The 18,926-nt window shown below is 34.9% G+C and overlaps 1 protein-coding gene across 1 annotated transcript in view; it reads left to right on the top strand.

Moving 5' to 3' along the window:
* MMS22L (MMS22 like, DNA repair protein) overlaps window positions 1-18,926 on the top strand; it is a 121,694-nt gene that overhangs the window by 18,532 nt on the left and 84,236 nt on the right. The window contains exons 9-10 of the mRNA XM_008705015.2: window positions 2,446-2,622; window positions 9,415-9,477. Of these exons, the coding sequence (XP_008703237.2) occupies window positions 2,446-2,622; window positions 9,415-9,477 (240 nt within the window). The remainder of the gene's footprint in view (window positions 1-2,445; window positions 2,623-9,414; window positions 9,478-18,926) is intronic.

Genomic DNA, 18,926 nt, shown 5'->3' with positions numbered 1-18,926 from the left:
ATGTTTCTTTGGTATTCTTGCCAAAAATGTATACTGTGAATCTAATTATGAGGAAACCTCAGTTAAACCTAAGTAAGTGGCCTGTACTCTTCAAAAATGCCACGGTCATGAAAGATAATTACTAAAGGACTGTTACAGATTAAAGGAAGTAGAAGAGACATGGTAGTTAAATGCAGCATGGAGAATACAGAGGAAATCTGATAATGCTTTTATCTGTAGTCCCAAAGGAGAGGAAGTAGGGAGTGGAACAGAGCAAATACTTGAAAATGGCAGAAAATTTTCCAATGGTAGTGAAAGCTATCATATTAAGAGACCCAATCAATTCTACTTAGGGTAAATAAAAAAAGAAAAGCAGACCTAGATACGTCACAGTGAAACTCCAGAACATCAAAGACAAAGAGAAGAGCTAAAAGCATTCAGACAGCAAATTATGTTACCTTCAGAAGAGTGACAATTAGACTGTAAACTGACTTCTCAGAAGCAAAGGAGGCCAGTGGGAATGATACTTTCATTGTATTAAAGCAAAATAGTTGTCAACCTAAAATTCTTTACCAACGAAATCTTTCAAGAGTGAGGTGAAACAAAGCTATTGTCAATGAAGCAGAATTGAAGGGAATTCTAAAAGATATATTTTAGAAGAACGATGCCTGAATTGGGGAAAGGGGGAGGTGGTGTGATGTGTGAAGAAACAAAGCACAAAGAAAGTAGTACATGTTTTGTATAAGTCAGTAATACAATCTACTGAAATTTAATAAGGAGAGTTAAAGTACACAGTAATACTGGCCTAGAAATTGGATAGGGCATAAATGAATTAAAGTATTTTAAGATTCTTACTTTGTCTTAGAGAAGAGCGAAGATACATATTATCAAGGCATTTTTGGATGTATGCTGTTATTTTTAAGGTAATCACTGAAAGAAGAGAAAGTACACTAACTTACGAGCTAGTGGGGTGGGGGAGAAAGAAACATTTAACCCGAAAGAATTCAAGAAAGGGGTGTTTGTGGAAAAAATAGGTATACAAACAGAAATACAGAATAAGATGGTAGATTTAAAACTAAATGTATGAGTCATTATCTGCAAATGGACTACTGAAATGCTCATTTAAAAGATACACTGTCAGAACAGAATGTAAGCTACTTACAAGAGGTAATCTAAAACAAAATAAAGAAGGGCTCAGAATTGATAGGAAAAGATATAAGAGAGGTAATGTATTAAACTAACTTTGGAAAAAATTAGACTTTAAAACCAACAAAAGCATTAAGTCATTGTGTACTGATAAAAGGTTCAATTTATCAGGAAGGTAAAGCAAATTAACATTTTTATGTGGCTAAGAATAAAGTGTTAAATGTAGAAAATAAAAATTGCCTGAACTACAAGGAGAAATACACATATGCTCAGAAATATTGAGATGCATCTCTAACCCATAGGTGAAAGAAGATATAATGGAAATTGTAAAACATTTTTAAGTAAATGATAACTAACATACCACTACTTAAAGCTTTACGACTGTAGCTAAAGACACAGAGGAAAATTTATAACTTTAAATACAGATGTTAGAGGGGGAAAAGTTGAAAGTTAATGACCAAGAATTCACACAAAAAGTTAAGGGAAAAAAATCACTTCATAATAAACCCAAAGAAAGTAAAATGTAACAAATAAAACTAACAGAAATTCATGAAATTGAAAATAATGAAGATAAATCAATGAAAATGATCAAAACAGTCGAAAGTTGGTTCTTCAAAAAGATTACAAAAATTGACTGATTTTTCCTGAAATGATTACAGTTAATACTAGAAATTTAAAAAGTAACATGACTTCAGATTCTGCAGATATTTTTAAAAGTTGAGATATTGTCATCAACTGTATGCCTAATAACTTGAATATGTTTATGAAATGGACAAATACCTAGACAAAAAAACTTACTAAAAACTCATCAAATGTTCAACAACAGTATATCAGGTAAATGGTTTATCATATAGTCATATATTAGAATACTCTAGTGAGCCAGGGTTATACTCATTAAAGTGGATGAATCTCAGAAGCACAATGTTGAGGAAAAGAAGCAAGTTATGAAAGAATAGAATTAGGCCACTTAAGAATACAAACATGCATTAAAAAAGTAGTGGTGGAAAGCAAAATGGTATATGATTTAGGCTTATATACCTGTGTGACAAAACTTAAAAGGTGGGGGGCGTAATTTATTATGAAGGTCAGGATAATGGCTACCCCTGGACAGCAGAAGGTGTGATTGTGGAACATGTAGGATCTTTGAAAAGTACTAATTAGGTTCTAATTGTTAATTTGAGTGTTTTTATTATTTAAGTTTTATAAACGTGTTTTGTTTTCTTTTTTGTGTGTATATTTAATTCTGCAAATGGAGGAAAAAGCCCAAACCAAAGGTTATGTTCTTAATTTAATTGAATCATACTACCTCTCTTTCTATAGTCATTTTGGAACTGGTTGAATAAACTACTTAAAACACTCTTTGAAAAATCAAGTGACCGAAGACGAACTTCTGTGCCTGTAATCCAGCCCAGGGATCCATTAGGTTTTAGTTGGTGGATCATCACTCATGTAGCATCATTTTACCAGTTTGATCGCCATGGAACACCAGACGAAATGGTAAGGTTTTATTTTTTTTAACTTCCTTATATTATTAACTAATATGTATTTTTGAAGACAAATTAGAAAGTAAGTGAGCACAGAAACACAACAAAAGTTAGATCACAATCCTACAGAGATAAAGTCAGCTTCTGAATCTAGAAGTTGTAGACCTTTCTGTAAACATCTAGAAAAATGATAATCTTTGTTTTTATTGTTTGTTTAAGGAAAAACACCTTATAGAAGACTTGGGATCTAGTCCTGGCTCTGCTACTAAGTAGATGTATGACCTTCAGTAAATTGCTTCAGCCTTTCTGGGCCTCTCTGTTCCCTCATCCAGAAATCATGGGATTGAATTGTTCAGAAAATGCCTTCTGGTTTTGACATCTGTAAGATTGCTGATGGGAAGGCATATATCTCCAGTAGTGAATTAGTAGTTGCTGTGAATAATTTCATAAAATTATTTCCTCAGAATAATACTTCCTTAGGGAAGCTTTTTATAAAGATAATCTTAATCTATTAACCATGAGGTTTACTTCAAATAGATTTTAATTATATTAATTTGTAGTTAGAAAAATTTTTTACAGTGTTACTTAAAAAGCCATATGAATAAAACTAGCTGGTAGACATATTTATTTGAAGCCCTGTTTGTGTATAATTTCTTCTGTGTTCAGAGGTGAATAGAATAGTATTCTATCGCCCCATCAGTTCCATAAAATAAACGTCTAGAATCTTGAAGCCAGTGTATCTGTATTTTCAATATTGGTCTTTTTTTGGTCACCAGACCTACCCATGAGTTTTTTGAAAAATTCAGATTTCCAGATCTCAACTCTGGAGATCCTGATTTAGTAATCTGGTTTGGAGTTTGGGAATTCTTAGTTTTAAAAAGTTTCTTGCTCTCATCCTCTACCAGATACACGGATCATTGCTTATGAAACCTGTTCCTTGACAGACTTGACAGATTTTCTCTCTTTGAAATACTGGACAGAGTCAGCTCAGAAATCATGCTTGAAATCTGAAGATCAGTTAGCATTGACAGTAATGTCATAGAAATAGAAAGGGCCTCAAAAAGGTCCTCTAAATGATCCCCCTTTTAATAATAAAAAAGCTTTTCAGGAGATCCCAAGATAAAGTAAACTAGTAAGTCAGAAGGTATTATGAGAAACTCACCCACAGCTCAGTATTCACGCATTTAAGCATTCTACCAGTTTATTGAGAGGGATCAATAGAATGAAATTCCCAGAGAAAAGGATTGTATGTCCTTTGTTTCTGTGTGTGAGTCCTTACAATGCTGATACACAGTAAATACTCAATAAATCTTAGATTGCCATTATTATTGTAATAACCCTTTTATTGAGTATTTTTGTGAAGTTAATAGTTTCACATCTTTTAATTATTAGGATACTAGAACAACATTAAAAGAACTCAAAAATTTACCTATAATTCTAATGTCTTTACTTAAGCATTTTATTTCTCTTCCCATTTTAATTCCCCCAAGTACATATTTCTGATTTTAATCAGTGTAAATAAATATGGTGATTAGTTAAGCACTTCTGAGTTCCCACTGAGTGGCTATCATAATAATAGGTGCCAATGATAGGATATACATGAAACAGATTGAACTGCCTCTTGCTTCAAAGAATATGCTTTCAGATTATTAATGCTTGCTGAAATTGCCATTAACACTTATACGAGTGAGTGGTGTATTTCAATAGTGGTTGATATTGACCTCTACATACTCCCAGTGTGGTACATAATCTAGCTACATTAATATATATCATTACTATTACTATTGTAATGTTGAATTGTACTGGTACAACCACCCACAGTTGCATTGCTGAAATCACTCTTCTATTTCATACAGAGAACTCCATAGGAAATTAGTGCTTTTATTAGCTCTGAATCAAGATAGTAATTGAATTGTCTGTATTTAAAATAGCTTAACCTATGTCTTTTAATGTCAGCAGTTCCTGTGTGATTTTCTTTTGCCAAGATACATATGTTTTAAAAATCTTAATTCTTTAAATTGTGTAGGAGGTTTTAAGAAGAAAAAAGCTATGATTGAAAAAGAACCTTTCATATGATAAAAATAGTAAAGATGTATAATATATATGTATATGTATATATGTAAAATTAACGAGTCCTTAAATAGTTTCAAATGTTTCTGGACTCTTTAACAGCTTTTAGAGAAAAACGTAAGCTCTCTAGTTGATACTGGTTTTCATTAGGGGTGAGACCTTCAGCTTATTGCATTTGCAAAGTGTTTAATATCTCACAGTCAGTTTTTACCTCAGTGAAGTATTATGAAGCAGATGAGAGGGTAATATGTCCATTTTATAGGTAATGAAACTGAGGTACACAGTACTTAAATGTCAGCCTATTTTTATCACTTAGATAAACTTGATATTAAGGTCTTCCTAAAGACTGCGTTTTATGAATAGGCCTTTGGTAGGGTAACGTTGTGTACCAGTTTGCCATGGACAGTCCCTGTTATGCCTGTGATCCCCTTATCATATCTGGTTAGTTTTCCCTTTTACTCTCAAAAGTGTGTCAATTCAGATTCATAAATCATATAATCATTCTGATCTATGAATATAAAGGCATATTGACTTATCCTTTGAGAGGGATTATATAGGATGTTAATTTGGGTCTGGGAGATATTTAGATCAGAATTTTGAAAATTATCTGAATTCTTTTTTTCTCCTTATGATATAGTATCATAGCCAGCTACCATGTAGAAAATGGCCATGCAGGGGCACATGGGTGGCTCAGTCTGTTAAGCATCTGCCTTCGGCTCAGGTCATGATCCCAGTCTCCAGGGATCGAGCCCCACGTCAGGCTCCTTGCTCAGCTAGGGAGCCTGCTTTCCCCCCGCCCCTGGCCTGCCACTGCCCCTGCTTGCACACTCTCTCCTTCTGTCTCTGTCAAATCAATAAATAAAAAATCTAAGAGAGAGAGAGAAAGAAAGAAAGAGCGAGCCCATGCATTAAGCATGCTTTATTTCACAAGTAATCTGGTGTGAGAGGATGATAAGAAGTGATAATGGTTAGGCCTACATTCTGCAGTGGAGAATATCTCTAGTGTTGTGATAACCATAGAGATGGTTCAGTTTTTAAATGTGAACTGCTTTGCCCTGAAAGCATGAAATCTTTACATTTTAAGTAGGTTTCAGATATGCTTAATTTTTTAATTTTATTTTAAAAGTTTTGTGTGACTTGAACTTTGGTTATATGTATATTTAAATCACGAAACTTGCCAATTGCTTAATATAGGCTTATAAGGAAAATTTGGTATCTCATTTCTCATGCTAGAGGCTTTAGATTTCATGTATTTCTATTTATGCTTTTCTTTCAACCTAGATAAGAGTGTGTTATCCTCTCACAAACCTTGTCATCTACTTTAAAAGCAAATGTGCTTTAAAGAGAAAAAATATTTTTGGGCATTGCAGGGATCAGTTTAACAGTATTTTCCCTGCTCAGAACATAGTGCAATCAGTCAGGCCAGCTGATGCTCATCTTTGAAACATCTGAAATGGTAACTAGATAAAAGGTCTGAACTATAACCTTAAAGTGAAAGTTGTACTAGGTTACCTAGTCTGCTGGAAGTGGAGTATGAGGGATCTATTTTATATTTGTGTTGGAGACACCACTATCCTGAGACTTAAATGGGTGCCTTAGCTTTGATGGTGGAATAAGAAATATAAAACATAGCCCAAAATTGATGACTTCCTTTTTCTTTTCTATTGGAGGAATTAAGTTATGTAAACTTAGTATGTAGAAAAAAAACTGTAGATGCTGAAAGTTCAGTTTTACTGTGGGGAAAAAAAGTATCCTTTCATATATAGTCTCTTACTCAGACTTGATTTGGGTGTGATATAGTTGCCATTCTTTAATTTGAATTATGGTTTATTTTTGTTTTAGATTTTAGCCACAGTATTGATCTACAGAGTTGAAATTCCTTGGTCAAGAATTATGTTATTTGTCTATGATTCATGTGATTCAAAATGCCTTGATAGAACAGAAATTAAAATGTACTCTAACACTATCAAATTATAAAGCTTAATACACCAATCCTGTCATATTCCTGCTTATTTGGGACTAGTGATGTTTCCTTAGTAAAGAGAAATATAAAAGTGAATTACTGAAAGCTGAGGGAAGGCTTATTAGAAAATGGAAGGAAAATTGGCTTTGGAGCAAAAACTTGCTCTGACTTGTATATACATGACCTCTCTGAGATTTAATTGTGTTATCTGTGAAATGGATAAGTTTTCTTTTGAGGAGGTAATAATGTAAGGACATTAACACAGTGTACATATAGTATTATGGAACAAAATGCTCTCTTTTTAAAGATTTATTTATTTTAGAGAGAAAGCATGCCCTTGCAAGTGGGGGGAGGGGCAGAAGGAGAGAATCTCAAGCAGACTTCCACCAAGTGCAGAGTCCAATGTAGGGCTGGATCCCACAACTCTGATATGACCTGAGCCGAAATGAAGAGTTGGATGTTCAACTGACTAAACCATCCAGGTGCTCCTACAGTGGTCCCTTTTGAAAGAGTTTTAGGGCCAATTACCAAGTTTTACAGCACAATCTCAAGGCTGCTCTCATTTCTGACACCAGTTGCAAGCCCAAGAATTCCCAAAACCATGTTATTTACTTAGGCTTACAGAACTCACTGAGAACTGTTATACTCAGAGTTATGGTTTATTACAGGGAAAGGATGAAAATTAAGATTAGTGAGGGAAGAGTATATAGTGCCGAGTCCAGGAGAAGTAGCAAATGTGGAGCTCCTTTTTTCTCCCCATGTAGTCAAGATGCGTTAGTCTTCTGGCATCAGTGTGTGACAGTATGCAGGGAGTATTTCCAACCAAGAAAGTTTGTCTAAACTGTAGTGTTCAGTTTTTATTGGAGCTCTACTACATAGGCATGATGGATTGATTGACCACATGGTTGATCTCAGTCTTCAAATCAACTAACTGTCCAGGTCCCCACAGCCCTTAGCGTAAGTCACACTGTTGGTGTTTGGGTGTGACCAGCCTCCACCCTCAACTATATTATTAAGCTATCCAGTAGGACTCTAGGCCACCAGGCAAACAATGATACTCCTATTAGGTATAACATTCCAAGGGCCTAGAGATTACTTACCTGAATCCTTGGCTTCAGTAAAGGCCATACTCTCTTTGGGCAAAGCCAAATTCTTTACTACACATTCTCATAAATGCTTTGCATTCACTTTACTAACACAAATGTATTTTAAAAAGTCAACAATTCTTTTGTTAAAAATAACCAAATCATTGCATAAGTTATCTATTACTGTGTAACAAAATTTGGCAGCTTAAAACAGTAAACATTTATTATCTCACACGGTTCCTCAGTGTCAGGTATACAGTAGGAGCTTAGCTGGATGGTTCTGGTCCAGGATCCCTCATGAGGTTGTGGTAAGCTATCAGCAGGTGCTTCAGTGTTTGAAAACTTGACTGGAGCTGGAGGATTCACTTCCAGTCTTTCTCATTTTGTCAGGAGACTTTGGTTACTGATCACATAGGCCTCTGCATGCCTGTTCACACTACGGTTTTTCCCTGACAGAGTCAACAAGAGAGAGATTTTCATTAAGATGGAAGCTGTGGCGTCTTCTAACCTAATCTTGGAAGTGACATACCATCACTCCTATTAGTGTTAATAATCTGTTGGTGACAGACCAACCCTGTGTGGGGTGGGGTGAGGGTGAAAAGTTAAATAAATGTGTGAATACCAGGAGACAGGTCATTTGAGGCCATTTTGAGAGGGTGGCTACCACAGTCACTGAGTACCTTTATTAAGGAAATGTTTATTTAGTGATTTTATGTAGTTAGCACCTTACATGAACATTATCCAGCCATTTATCAAGAATATTGAACATGCTTTAATCCTTTATTGGTCATTTGGGTTCATCCTTCTGAACAGCAATAGGAATGATAGGATATGCCGAGGCTCTTTGCTTCTATTCTTTAAGGCCTCTGGCTTTGCCTTTTAAGGTCTTACAGTTACCTTTTGTAACTTTTTCACTCTCTGTCCGAAACTAGTTGTTCCTTGCTTCCTCTCAGAGGCACTTTCTTTGCTTCTGGTTTTGACCAGTATGTACATATCCAAAGCTTTAAGAACTGATTATCAAGTGAACCATGTATCCCATGAGAAGGTCTCCAGGCTTTCCTATGGGAAGATGAAGTCGTTTTCAGTGCCTAGCTTTTGTGAAGTACTTTGGCTTTGTGAAAGTCCTTTTCAACTTTCTTCCTTATTGTGAGGAGTCTTCTGGATAGTTGGGGTTGCCAGGTAAGTGACCATTGATTAAATGAGGTAGCACTGTGTATATATTTTTTTAATTTTCTGTATAAAATTTGTACTTGTTTACTAGAGTAAACTTGACATTGTTATGCATAAAATGAAAAAATCTCTGGTGAGTACAGAATAAGAAAAAAACACTTCAAGGCGTAAAAAACTCCACAAACTACATAAAGTTTTTTTGTGGGTTTTTTTTTTCCCTGTTAGATTATATATGACAGCAAAAATTAAATATTTGTTAAAACATTTATAATTCTGTGGAAATCCCATTGTTTAATAAAGCAACTCCTGATAAGGTTCATATTGGATTGGAATAGTTATAAGCTTTTTTTCTACCAAGTCTGTCACATAACTCTTTGTTCAAGTAATTTTAGACATTCAAGAAATTGTAATGATGTCTGATAATAGAGATGTTTGTACTTTACAACTAGCTTGCTGTACTATAATTCGAATACATAACTGAGAGCAATAATTTTGGTGCAATATTCTCCCTTTCTAGAGACAAATGGAATCAAATTGGAATTTTGTAGAAGAACTGCTTAAAAAGTCCATCAATGTTCAGGTATGCTTTTAAAGTGACACAATTTGTGGGCTTTGCTAAATTTTTAACGTTCCAGATTTTATTTATAAGAACCAAGCAAACTCTTATAAAATGATTTAAATAAAAAACTTCATTTACTTATTAAAAACCTGAGGTAGAATCCTCGTTCTTTGTTAATGAAGGGTCAACATAAGATCATTCCTATGAGTGACTATCCTTTGAAGATTTTTATTTTAAACAATGAGTTGCCACTTGAAGGACAAATAAAATTATCCTAGTTGGTGACTTTGACAAAGTATATTCAGAATAAGTAGTAGATGTTTCAAAACTATAAGCCATTCCTTGACTGTATGGTACCAAGTCTAGGAGACATGATGAGGGAGATAGTGGCATTGGAAATTCAGCTATATCCTCATCACAGCAGGAAGGTGACTTGCCTTGCTGAGCAATTTGTCTTACAGGCTCGACTCATACTCTAACTGATAAGGTCCTGTTTCTGAGCCCTCATTTCATACGTTATCATTTTTCTTTCTGCAGAGCTGTTAATGTAGTGCTTCATGGCCCAGAGGTCAGATTTGACCTCCTTTTAAAATAGTTTTAAATGTGCTATTCATCACATCTTTAAACATACTGTATTGTAGTTCTGTAAAGTTTTGTAATATAAGTTATTTATGTAAGAATTTCAGGGGAAATTTTAGTAAAGTATATTTTTAAATTTGGGAAGTAGAGTACTTTTCTGTTAGGAAATGAAGATTGTTAAAAACTTGTAGAGGAATAAACAAACATGATAGTACAGATGAATATGTATATCACATATACATACATATGTGCCCATTTATACATACAAAAACACACATACTCATTTATTTTGTAGTCGTATCTTTAAAAATTATTTAAATAGCATGAAATTTTCTTTTCCCTGTTATATTAACTTAATTTTTTTAGTTGAAGCATACAATAAGTACATTTAGTTTATAATATGAATTTTCTAATTGAGTAAAGATTCTAGGTTAGAATTCCAAAGATTTGTGCACATATAAGTTGTATGAAAACAAAAGAACTATTATCTCAACCATTGTAAAATGTTTTATTTTTGTTTTTTTCTGTGTCATTTTAATTGGCTTTCTCCTTCATTCTTTTTGAGAACATACTGTCTCTTACATATATTTTTTTTCTTCAAGAATGTAGGGAATCACTAAAAAGTGTTTATTGTTCCTTCTGTTAGCTATTAATCCAGTCTTAATGCCCTAACATAATATAGCTTAAAAACCTCTTAGTTTTACTTCCTTTAAGCTTTAACAGTGTATGAATTTATGGTTTTGTTCAGGTAGGTTTTAAATAACAGTATTTCTTAGGAGGCTCTAAAGGTTCAAATGGAAAAATACCCATACACTCATAATGGTCTGGGACAAACAGGAGAAAGAATTTATCAACACCTCTCTTCCATAGAAAAGTTTACTTTTGACCAACAGATTGAAAACCCTTCTTAAACCCTTTTGTTGCTTGAAAATTAATTCTTGGAAGGAGGTAGTATGACCATCAGAATTTTCCTCGCTTGTGGTTTCCCAGAATGTGGGACTTTCAGTGCTAAAACCAGAAAAGTCTTGAACAAACTGTGAGAAGCCAGTCATCTTAGAAGTAGAGATAGTATAGCTAAGCCAAGAAACTTTGGGAATTTAGATGTAGTGTAAAGTCAAAATCATTTTTCCTGTGAGAGAAGTCATTATAATATTTGGAAAGAAGTAGTCCATTTTCTCTAGTGATCTTTCAATTTTGTCATGCCTTGATTGTATCAAATTAGGTTTTATAAGTAGTATAGTACTACTTGCTGGAGTTCTTGAAATCAATTTGGTGAGTACGGTAGGTGGTCATGAAGAATAAATAATATGTTTGGATAGAGCCATCAGTTTGATTTTATCTGTTTTCCCCCATTGAGGTAAATTAAAATCTGACCATGCTCATGTGCTTTGACTTTATCTCCAACAGTGAAAGAGTCCATTTGCAATATTTAAAAAACATACATTCCACATATAGAGCAGTTGTCAAATATAATTGGTAGGCATGCCACTGTAGTTTTAATTAAGCAAATAATGTTCCAAATCTTTTTCTAGCCAGAAAAGATTTTCTAGAAACAGACCTTGTACTTTGTTAGTAAAGAGAGCATATATTGTTTAATTTTGCTTCTGTGGGTATAATTGAATAGTTTTTACCTTAAAAACAGTTTTTTAGAGGCAGTACTATTTAATATTTGTGTATGCTGACAGTAAACATTTGTTCTGCCTTTAAAACAGCATTATTGTTTTCATATGAAAAGGGAGATTTTTAGTTTTATACTACCTGCTTTTTAAAGCCTCATTTTCTGACATCACAGAAACAATTTTCTACTAAAGGCTATGGATGGGTATAAAAAGAAATCCTAAACAAGTGTAATATTCTTTAAAAATTATTTTCATTTTCCAAGAAGTCTGAAGAGTCCAAGGCTAAAAACAACTCAGAATATGATTAGATTGGAATGATGTGGGACTATAATCTTTTTTTTTTTAAGATTTTATTTATTTATTGTTTATTTTAGAGAAAGAGCAGGGGCACAGAGGGAGAGAATCTCAAGCAGACTCCCTGCTGAGCGCAGAACCCAGTACAGGGTGATCTCACAACCCTGAGATCATGACCTGAGCCGAAACCAAGTTGGACACTCTGACTGAACCACCCAGGCACCCCTGGGACAATAATCTTCTAATTACTAAGTCAAAATCATTGTGTTTCTTGGACAGAAGGATCTTGACTGGGGTATTGAAGTTCAACTTACTTTATCCAATCCTAAAAATAAGTCCCAATCAGGCAGACTAACAGTCATTATTTAGCTTGCAAATAAGTTTTATTCTTTTGATGATTTCTTCTAGGTAGGTTTATTATGCATAAAGAAATGAACCCCCAATTGTTGCTATTTTTATAAAATAAGCTAAAAGTTCTTTTGTTTTTTGAATTCCAGTATAGTTAAAATACTGTTATATTAGTTTCAGGTATACAGTATAGTGATTCAACAATTCCATGTATTACTCAGTACTTACCATGATAAATGTGCTCTTGTTCCCCTTCACCTATGCCCCCATCCCCCCGCCACCTTCTCTCTGGTAACCATCTGTTTGTTCTCTATAATTAAAAGTCTGGTTTTTGGTTTTGTCTTTTTTCCCCCCTTGTTTGTTTTGTTTCTTAAATTTCATATATGAGTGAAATGATAGGCTAATTGTCTCCCTCTGATGGGCTTATTTTGCATAGCATTATACTGTCCAGCTCCATCCTTGTTTTTGCAGATGGCAAGATTTCATCCTTTTTTTATGGCTGAGTAGTATTCCATTGTATATATGTACCATTCTTTATCCATTCATCTATTGATGGACACTTGGGCTGCATCCATAATTTGGCTATTGTATATAATGCTGCTATAAACATAGGGGTATATGCATATCCTTTCAAGTTAGTATTTTTGTATTCTTTGGCTAAATACCCAATAGTACGATTACTAGATCAAATGGTAATTCTATTTTTAATTTTTTTAAGGAACCTCCATACTGTTTTGCAGAGTGGCTGCACCAGTTTTCATTCCCACCAGCAGTGCAAAGAGTGTTCTTTTTTCTCTACATCCTCGTCAGTGTTTGTTTCTTGTGTTTTTGATTTTAGCCCTTCTGATAGGTGTGAGGTGATATCTCAATATGGTTTTGATTTGCATTTCCCAGATGATTAGTCATGTTGAGCATCCTTTCATGTGTATGCTGGCCATAAGAATAAATGTTTTCAATTTTAGTTCAATAAAAGAATTTCACGTATGGAATATACCTGAATTTAATATGCCTAAATTTGGTCTTTCAAAATAAAGATAGGAAAGCATTCTTTAAAAAGTGAGGCACCTGGGTGGCTTAGTCGGTTAACCATGTGCCTTCGGCTCAGGTCATGATCTCAGGGCCCTGCGATTGAGCCCCACCCCCATCGGGTTCCCCACTCAGTGGGAAGTCTGACTCTCTCTCTGTCCCTTCCTCTACTTGTGCTCTCTCTCTCCTCTTTCTCAAATAAATAAATAAAATCTTTTAAAAAGTTAAAAATTAAAAAGAACTAAAGCAGAGATCAGGAGCAGGCACTATGGAATATTCTGAGGTAACTTTCCCATTAAATAGTTTATCTACACTCTTACAGCTGAGATGAGACACAGCCCACAGGGTCTTGTGAAAAATGCAGAAGCTGAGGAGTGTAGCCTGTGGGATTGAGACAAGCAGGTTTAAGGCTGTGTAGAAAAGAGGGGCCCGCAGGCCTTCTGGTTTATTAAAAAATCTTTAATCAGAGGGCACGGATTTAGATGTAGTCATTCAAACCTCTTGGTTTAGGTAGAGTTTGACCTTAACACTCACAAAATTGAAATACATCAGCTTAAGGTACGATACTGAGAACCTATTGCATTTATTATATGATCATCAAAAGAGTCAACATTTGGCCTAAAAAAATACATTTCTCTTGCAGACAACAATATGAGAGCTATCCCTATGCAAGCACTGTACTTATAGCACATGATATACATTCTTGCACTTCATGTTTATGGCAGTCTTGTGAATTTCCATTTTACACATTAAGAAACGAGGGCCTGGTGGGGTTAAGGAGTTTGTCCAAGTTCATCTAGGTAACTAAGAACTGGCAAAGCTGGGATTTGAGTCTTCGTATGTGCTTTATTCATAGTGTACTCTCTCAAAGCATTTGACTTTGTAGGATTTTTTTTGGGGGGGGAGGGGACAGGATGGAAAGGGGCAGAGGGAGAAGAAGAGAAAGAATCTTAAGCAGGGTCCACACCCAGCGTGGAGCCAGACACAGGGCTTGATCACAACTCTGAAATCATGTCATGAGCCAAAATCAAGAGTTGAACACTTGACTGAGCCACCCAGGTGCCGCTGTAGGATTCTTAATAAAAACTATTTTTTTCATTATTTCTATTTCAAGACTTCTTTGATGCTATGTGTTTAATAATCCGTTTGGTTTCTAGACCTATTTTGGTGATACTTGTGGAAAGCATCTCAACTTTTCCATATTTTTGTTTATTTGTTTTTTGTGAGTTTTTTTCTCTCTGGTAAGTGTGTGTTGGGAAAACGTAAGGTAGGAAAAAATTAATATCCTCAAGCATTCTCCAGTACTCCTCCTCACTGTATTTCAGCTCTGTTTTCTCATTATGAATTTGAGCTAAGATGTTTATTTGCTCCTCTACTCCTGACTATTTTGTATTCATATCTCTGAGTATCTGGACTTGAAGATGGCTGAATTTTTTCTGTCCTTAATTCAACTGATGTGCATAGACACACATTTGTGAAAGGAAATTTTTAAGAAAAAACTAAGGGAAAATTGTTCAGACCAAAACAACAGTTGAATATACAGAACATGAAAATGTATTTTATAATAAATACTACCTGTAATTAATTATAGGGTAAACAGACTTACTTTTTAAGTCATACCTATCCTGCCAGAACTGTGGAGAAAATGGTATTTTCTAAGCATTGCTTTTCATTGTAATCTATAGCCACTAGCAGGAAAAGGAAAGAAAATTTATCTCCTGTCCTTTAAAAAATATTAAAAAAAAATAAAAAATCCCCCAGGATATGTTATTTAATATGTTATTAATTTCTTCCTGATTGGGTACAGTGGAAAAAACATGGGCTCTGGCCTCACAAACTTGGCTTCAAATCTTGGTGGTCACTAAAAGCAATCTTGATCAAATCTGATGTGCCTTAAATGTTCATTTCTTTTCCCTTCTGTTTTTGGAAAGGGGCACAGAATGGTATGTATAATAGGCTTTGGAATCATAAATCCTAGCTCCTTCCCAAGTGGACTTGGGTAAGCTATTTGTAACTTCTGAACCCCAACCTTCTTTTCTGTGAAATGAAGGTAATGAAACTGAGATGGTATGAGACATACATGAACTAACACATGTAAAATGTCACATAATGCCTGACAATTGTTTTTCCCAAACTTCATATATTTTATGATTTAAATGTTTTTGTGATTTTACATTACATGTAAAGTGAGTTTCAGATACCCAGTAAAGCAAAATAAACTCTTCAGAATGAACCCACTGTAAAAATATAACCTACTTTTTAACCTTGAAGTATAACAAAATTAGTATGCTTTAATTTATATGAGTAGTGTGCCATAGGAATGAACCAGGGTCTTGTTTAATATTTTCATAATAAAATCAAAGAATGTTAGTGATGGGCAGAAAATTCTCGTCTTTGGTTAAATGAGTTTGCTTGTTTATTAGTGAAGTTAAATATCTTTCCCTAAGCCATACAGCTACTTGGTAAAAAGAGGTACCCGAACCTAGATCTCAGTTTAATTCATGAAATATTTATGGAGTTTCTTTGGTGAGTCAAGCAGTGTGCTAGACCCTGGGGAAATTATCCTAATTCTCAGAGAGCTTATAGACACTTGAAAGCAGATAAACATTAAATTTAACAAGGTAAGTGCTGTGTTATAGGTGTGTGTAGGATGCTGTGGAGCGTAAAGGAAGGTCAGTGTTAGTGTGAAAGTTAGTAAGTTTCCTCGAGGACTTGAAGCCTGAGTGTATTTGAAAGGATTAATAATTAAAAGAGTTGGGAGGGGGAATAATTAGAAGAGTTAATGCCTTGTCAAAAAAAATCTGTTCATGTTTGGTTCCCTCTCTTTCAAAGAATTACTTTTATTAGTGACCCCAACATTATTGTGTGTATCACCCTGTCCTCTAAGATTCTTAATATCTTCACATCTAATCAGATTTTCTCTTACTTATCTCACCCACTTTCCATAGTTATGCTTTACATTTTTTCATTTTTCTTTTCATTCTCATTCTGTCTGTCACTATTGCTCTTTTCCATTTTGTCTTCTCCCATGTCCAAACTTTCCTCCTCCAACAATTTAGATTATCACCCCATTATTATAGTTACTCCCAAACATCTTTAATACCATAGCCCTCACCTGTTTTAAACTTGGCAAAACCTAGTTCTCTCCTATACCCCTGCCAACCTCACCCCCCAGCTGAATATTGCTACAGAAAGTCAAATGATTGTCCTTATGGACTGCTCTGACTTTAAACTCTTGATCATAGATCTCAAATGGCAGTCAGCTCTAGAGTCCTTACTTTTCAACTAGCCAAAATGACTTATTTCAGAATTTCCTTTTAACAAACAATTCAGTTCATGCTTTGCCCCAATTAACTTAGCCAAACATCTTACCTCTTAAATCATTGAGTAAATAGAACCAGTCATTCGAGAACACCTTTTTATACCTTCAAATCTCCCAACATGTTTGCTTTGTACTCTGCCTCCCAATTTGTTCTTCTGTCTTATTGGAAGTGTTACTATTTCTATCAAAAGGTAATTCTTTTCCCTGTGTACTCGATCTTGTCTTTTCTTAGCTATTCAAGGACTTTATATATCTTAAGTATCTCTGTTTCCTCACCTCTGTTATATAACCTCGGCCTGCCGTAGTTAAGCTTCTGTCTGTGCCATCCCTGAAACTACTCTTGTCAAGGCTATCAGTAACTTCTATGTTGTCAAATCCAAAAATGCTTCCTTTTTCTCATTTTAACCTCTCAGTAGCATTCAACCCTGTTGACTACTTTCCTTTTCCAAAATATTTCTTGGGCTTTCCATGATGGCTAGTTCCCTTCCTACTTGACTGGCTGATAATTCCTCTCCTTTTGATACCTAAATGTTGGAACAGCAAAGGGCTCATAGTTCTGGATTCTTTTCTCATTTCCATGTGTACGCTTTCCTTGGTTGCTCTTATCTAGCTTCTTAGCTCTAAAAATCATCAATATGAAAGTAACATCTGAATGACTATCAATAGCTCTGGCTTTTCCCTTAAGCTCTAGGCCTATATATCATATTATCTACGTAATATCTCCACATGCTTGCTGTTGTGCACTCTCGCACCTGTTCCTCCCCTAGTCTTTGCCATCTCAAGAAGTGGTACCATCAACTCATTTTCTTAAGCCAAAACCTGGGAGTTCTCCTTAATTGTTAATTGCTCTCTTACCTTCGTACCTTCATATAACTCATCAAAAAAATCCTATTGCCTCTGTTTCTAAATATATCTTTAAAGTTATGTGCTTATCTTAGTCTTACAGTTTCACATAACTGTCTTCTAAACTTGGAGGTGGCAGGAGGAGACGGAAGTAGAACTAGAAAAAAACTAGACACTTTAATTTTCTGTGATGGAGTAACCATGAATGTTTGTTAAAAAGTGACACACCACTGAACCCCAGTCATTCAACAATTATTTAAAGCTTACTATATACCATTCACCTTCAGATCTCCCAACATGTCTGCTTTGTATGTATTTGAACTCAAAATCTGTTTTTCTGTTATATTGCAAATGTCACTATTTACTTTCTAAGTGGTCTTCCTGCTTCTATTCTTAACATATTCATTCTCCATGCATGATCGAGAGCAGTATTTTTGAAACAGTCATATTGCTCCTGTGCCTACAGTCTTCCAGTGGCTTCCCAGCATATGTAAAATAAAATCTATACAACCTATCAAGACTTTCAAAGCCTTGGGGCACCTGGGTGGCTCAGTCCTTAAGCATCTGCCTTTGGCTCAGGGCGTGATCCCAGGGTCCACTGGGAGCCTGATTCTTCCTCTCCCACTCCCCCTGTTTGTTTTCCCTTTCTTGCTGGCTGTCTCTCTCTGTCAAATAGATAAATAAAATCTTAAAAAAAAAAAAAAAAAAAGACTTTCGAAGCCTCAAAGGAAACATGGTCCCTGAATATCTCTGACTTAACCCTGTAATACCAAGCTTACTGCTGATTTCCATGTGTTTTCTCTGCCATGAGTGCTTTTTTTCAGACCTTTAATGCTTGGCTCTTTTTCTTTCAGTCATTTAGCCCAAATGCCAACCCTCCAAAAGGTCTTTTCATTCAGAGCTTCTGATATACTAATACTCCACATCCTGTACCTCTTACTCTGCCACATTACCCTGCTTTGTTTTGTTTTGCACAGCAGTTACAACTGTTCGCATTTATCTTGTTTGTTTCATTGTCCTCTCTTTCCATTCTCCTCCAAAGTGTAAGTTCTGTTAGTGCTTGTGCCATGTCTGACTTACCCATTGCTCTATGTCTAATACCTTAGAGTAGTGCCTGGTTTATATAGTAAGCTTTAAATAAATAATTGTTGAGTGATTCATTGGTGTGTTACTTTTTAACAAACATGCATGATTATTTCTTCATAGAAGTTCGATTAGTGGCTACAGTTTTATTACTTATCGCTCCTGTTGCCATTTCCTAAGATGTTAAAATACATGTACTCTGCTAGTCTGTTGGTTTTTAAAAGAACAGCTCCTGTTCCTACAAAGAATTTGACCTAGTACTTAAGGATGACCAAATCCTCTGGATTTGTGCACGTTAATTATTAGTTCGTTTTTGCTACTTCATTCTAGTTTGGATTTCTTTTTTTTTTTTTTTT

This window comes from Ursus maritimus, unplaced genomic scaffold (genome assembly GCF_017311325.1).
Source record: "Ursus maritimus isolate PB19 unplaced genomic scaffold, ASM1731132v1 scaffold_13, whole genome shotgun sequence".
NCBI classification, from domain to species: domain Eukaryota; kingdom Metazoa; phylum Chordata; class Mammalia; order Carnivora; family Ursidae; genus Ursus; species Ursus maritimus.
Note: the sequence above shows the minus strand (reverse complement) of the source record. Positions and strands in the feature narration are given on the sequence as shown.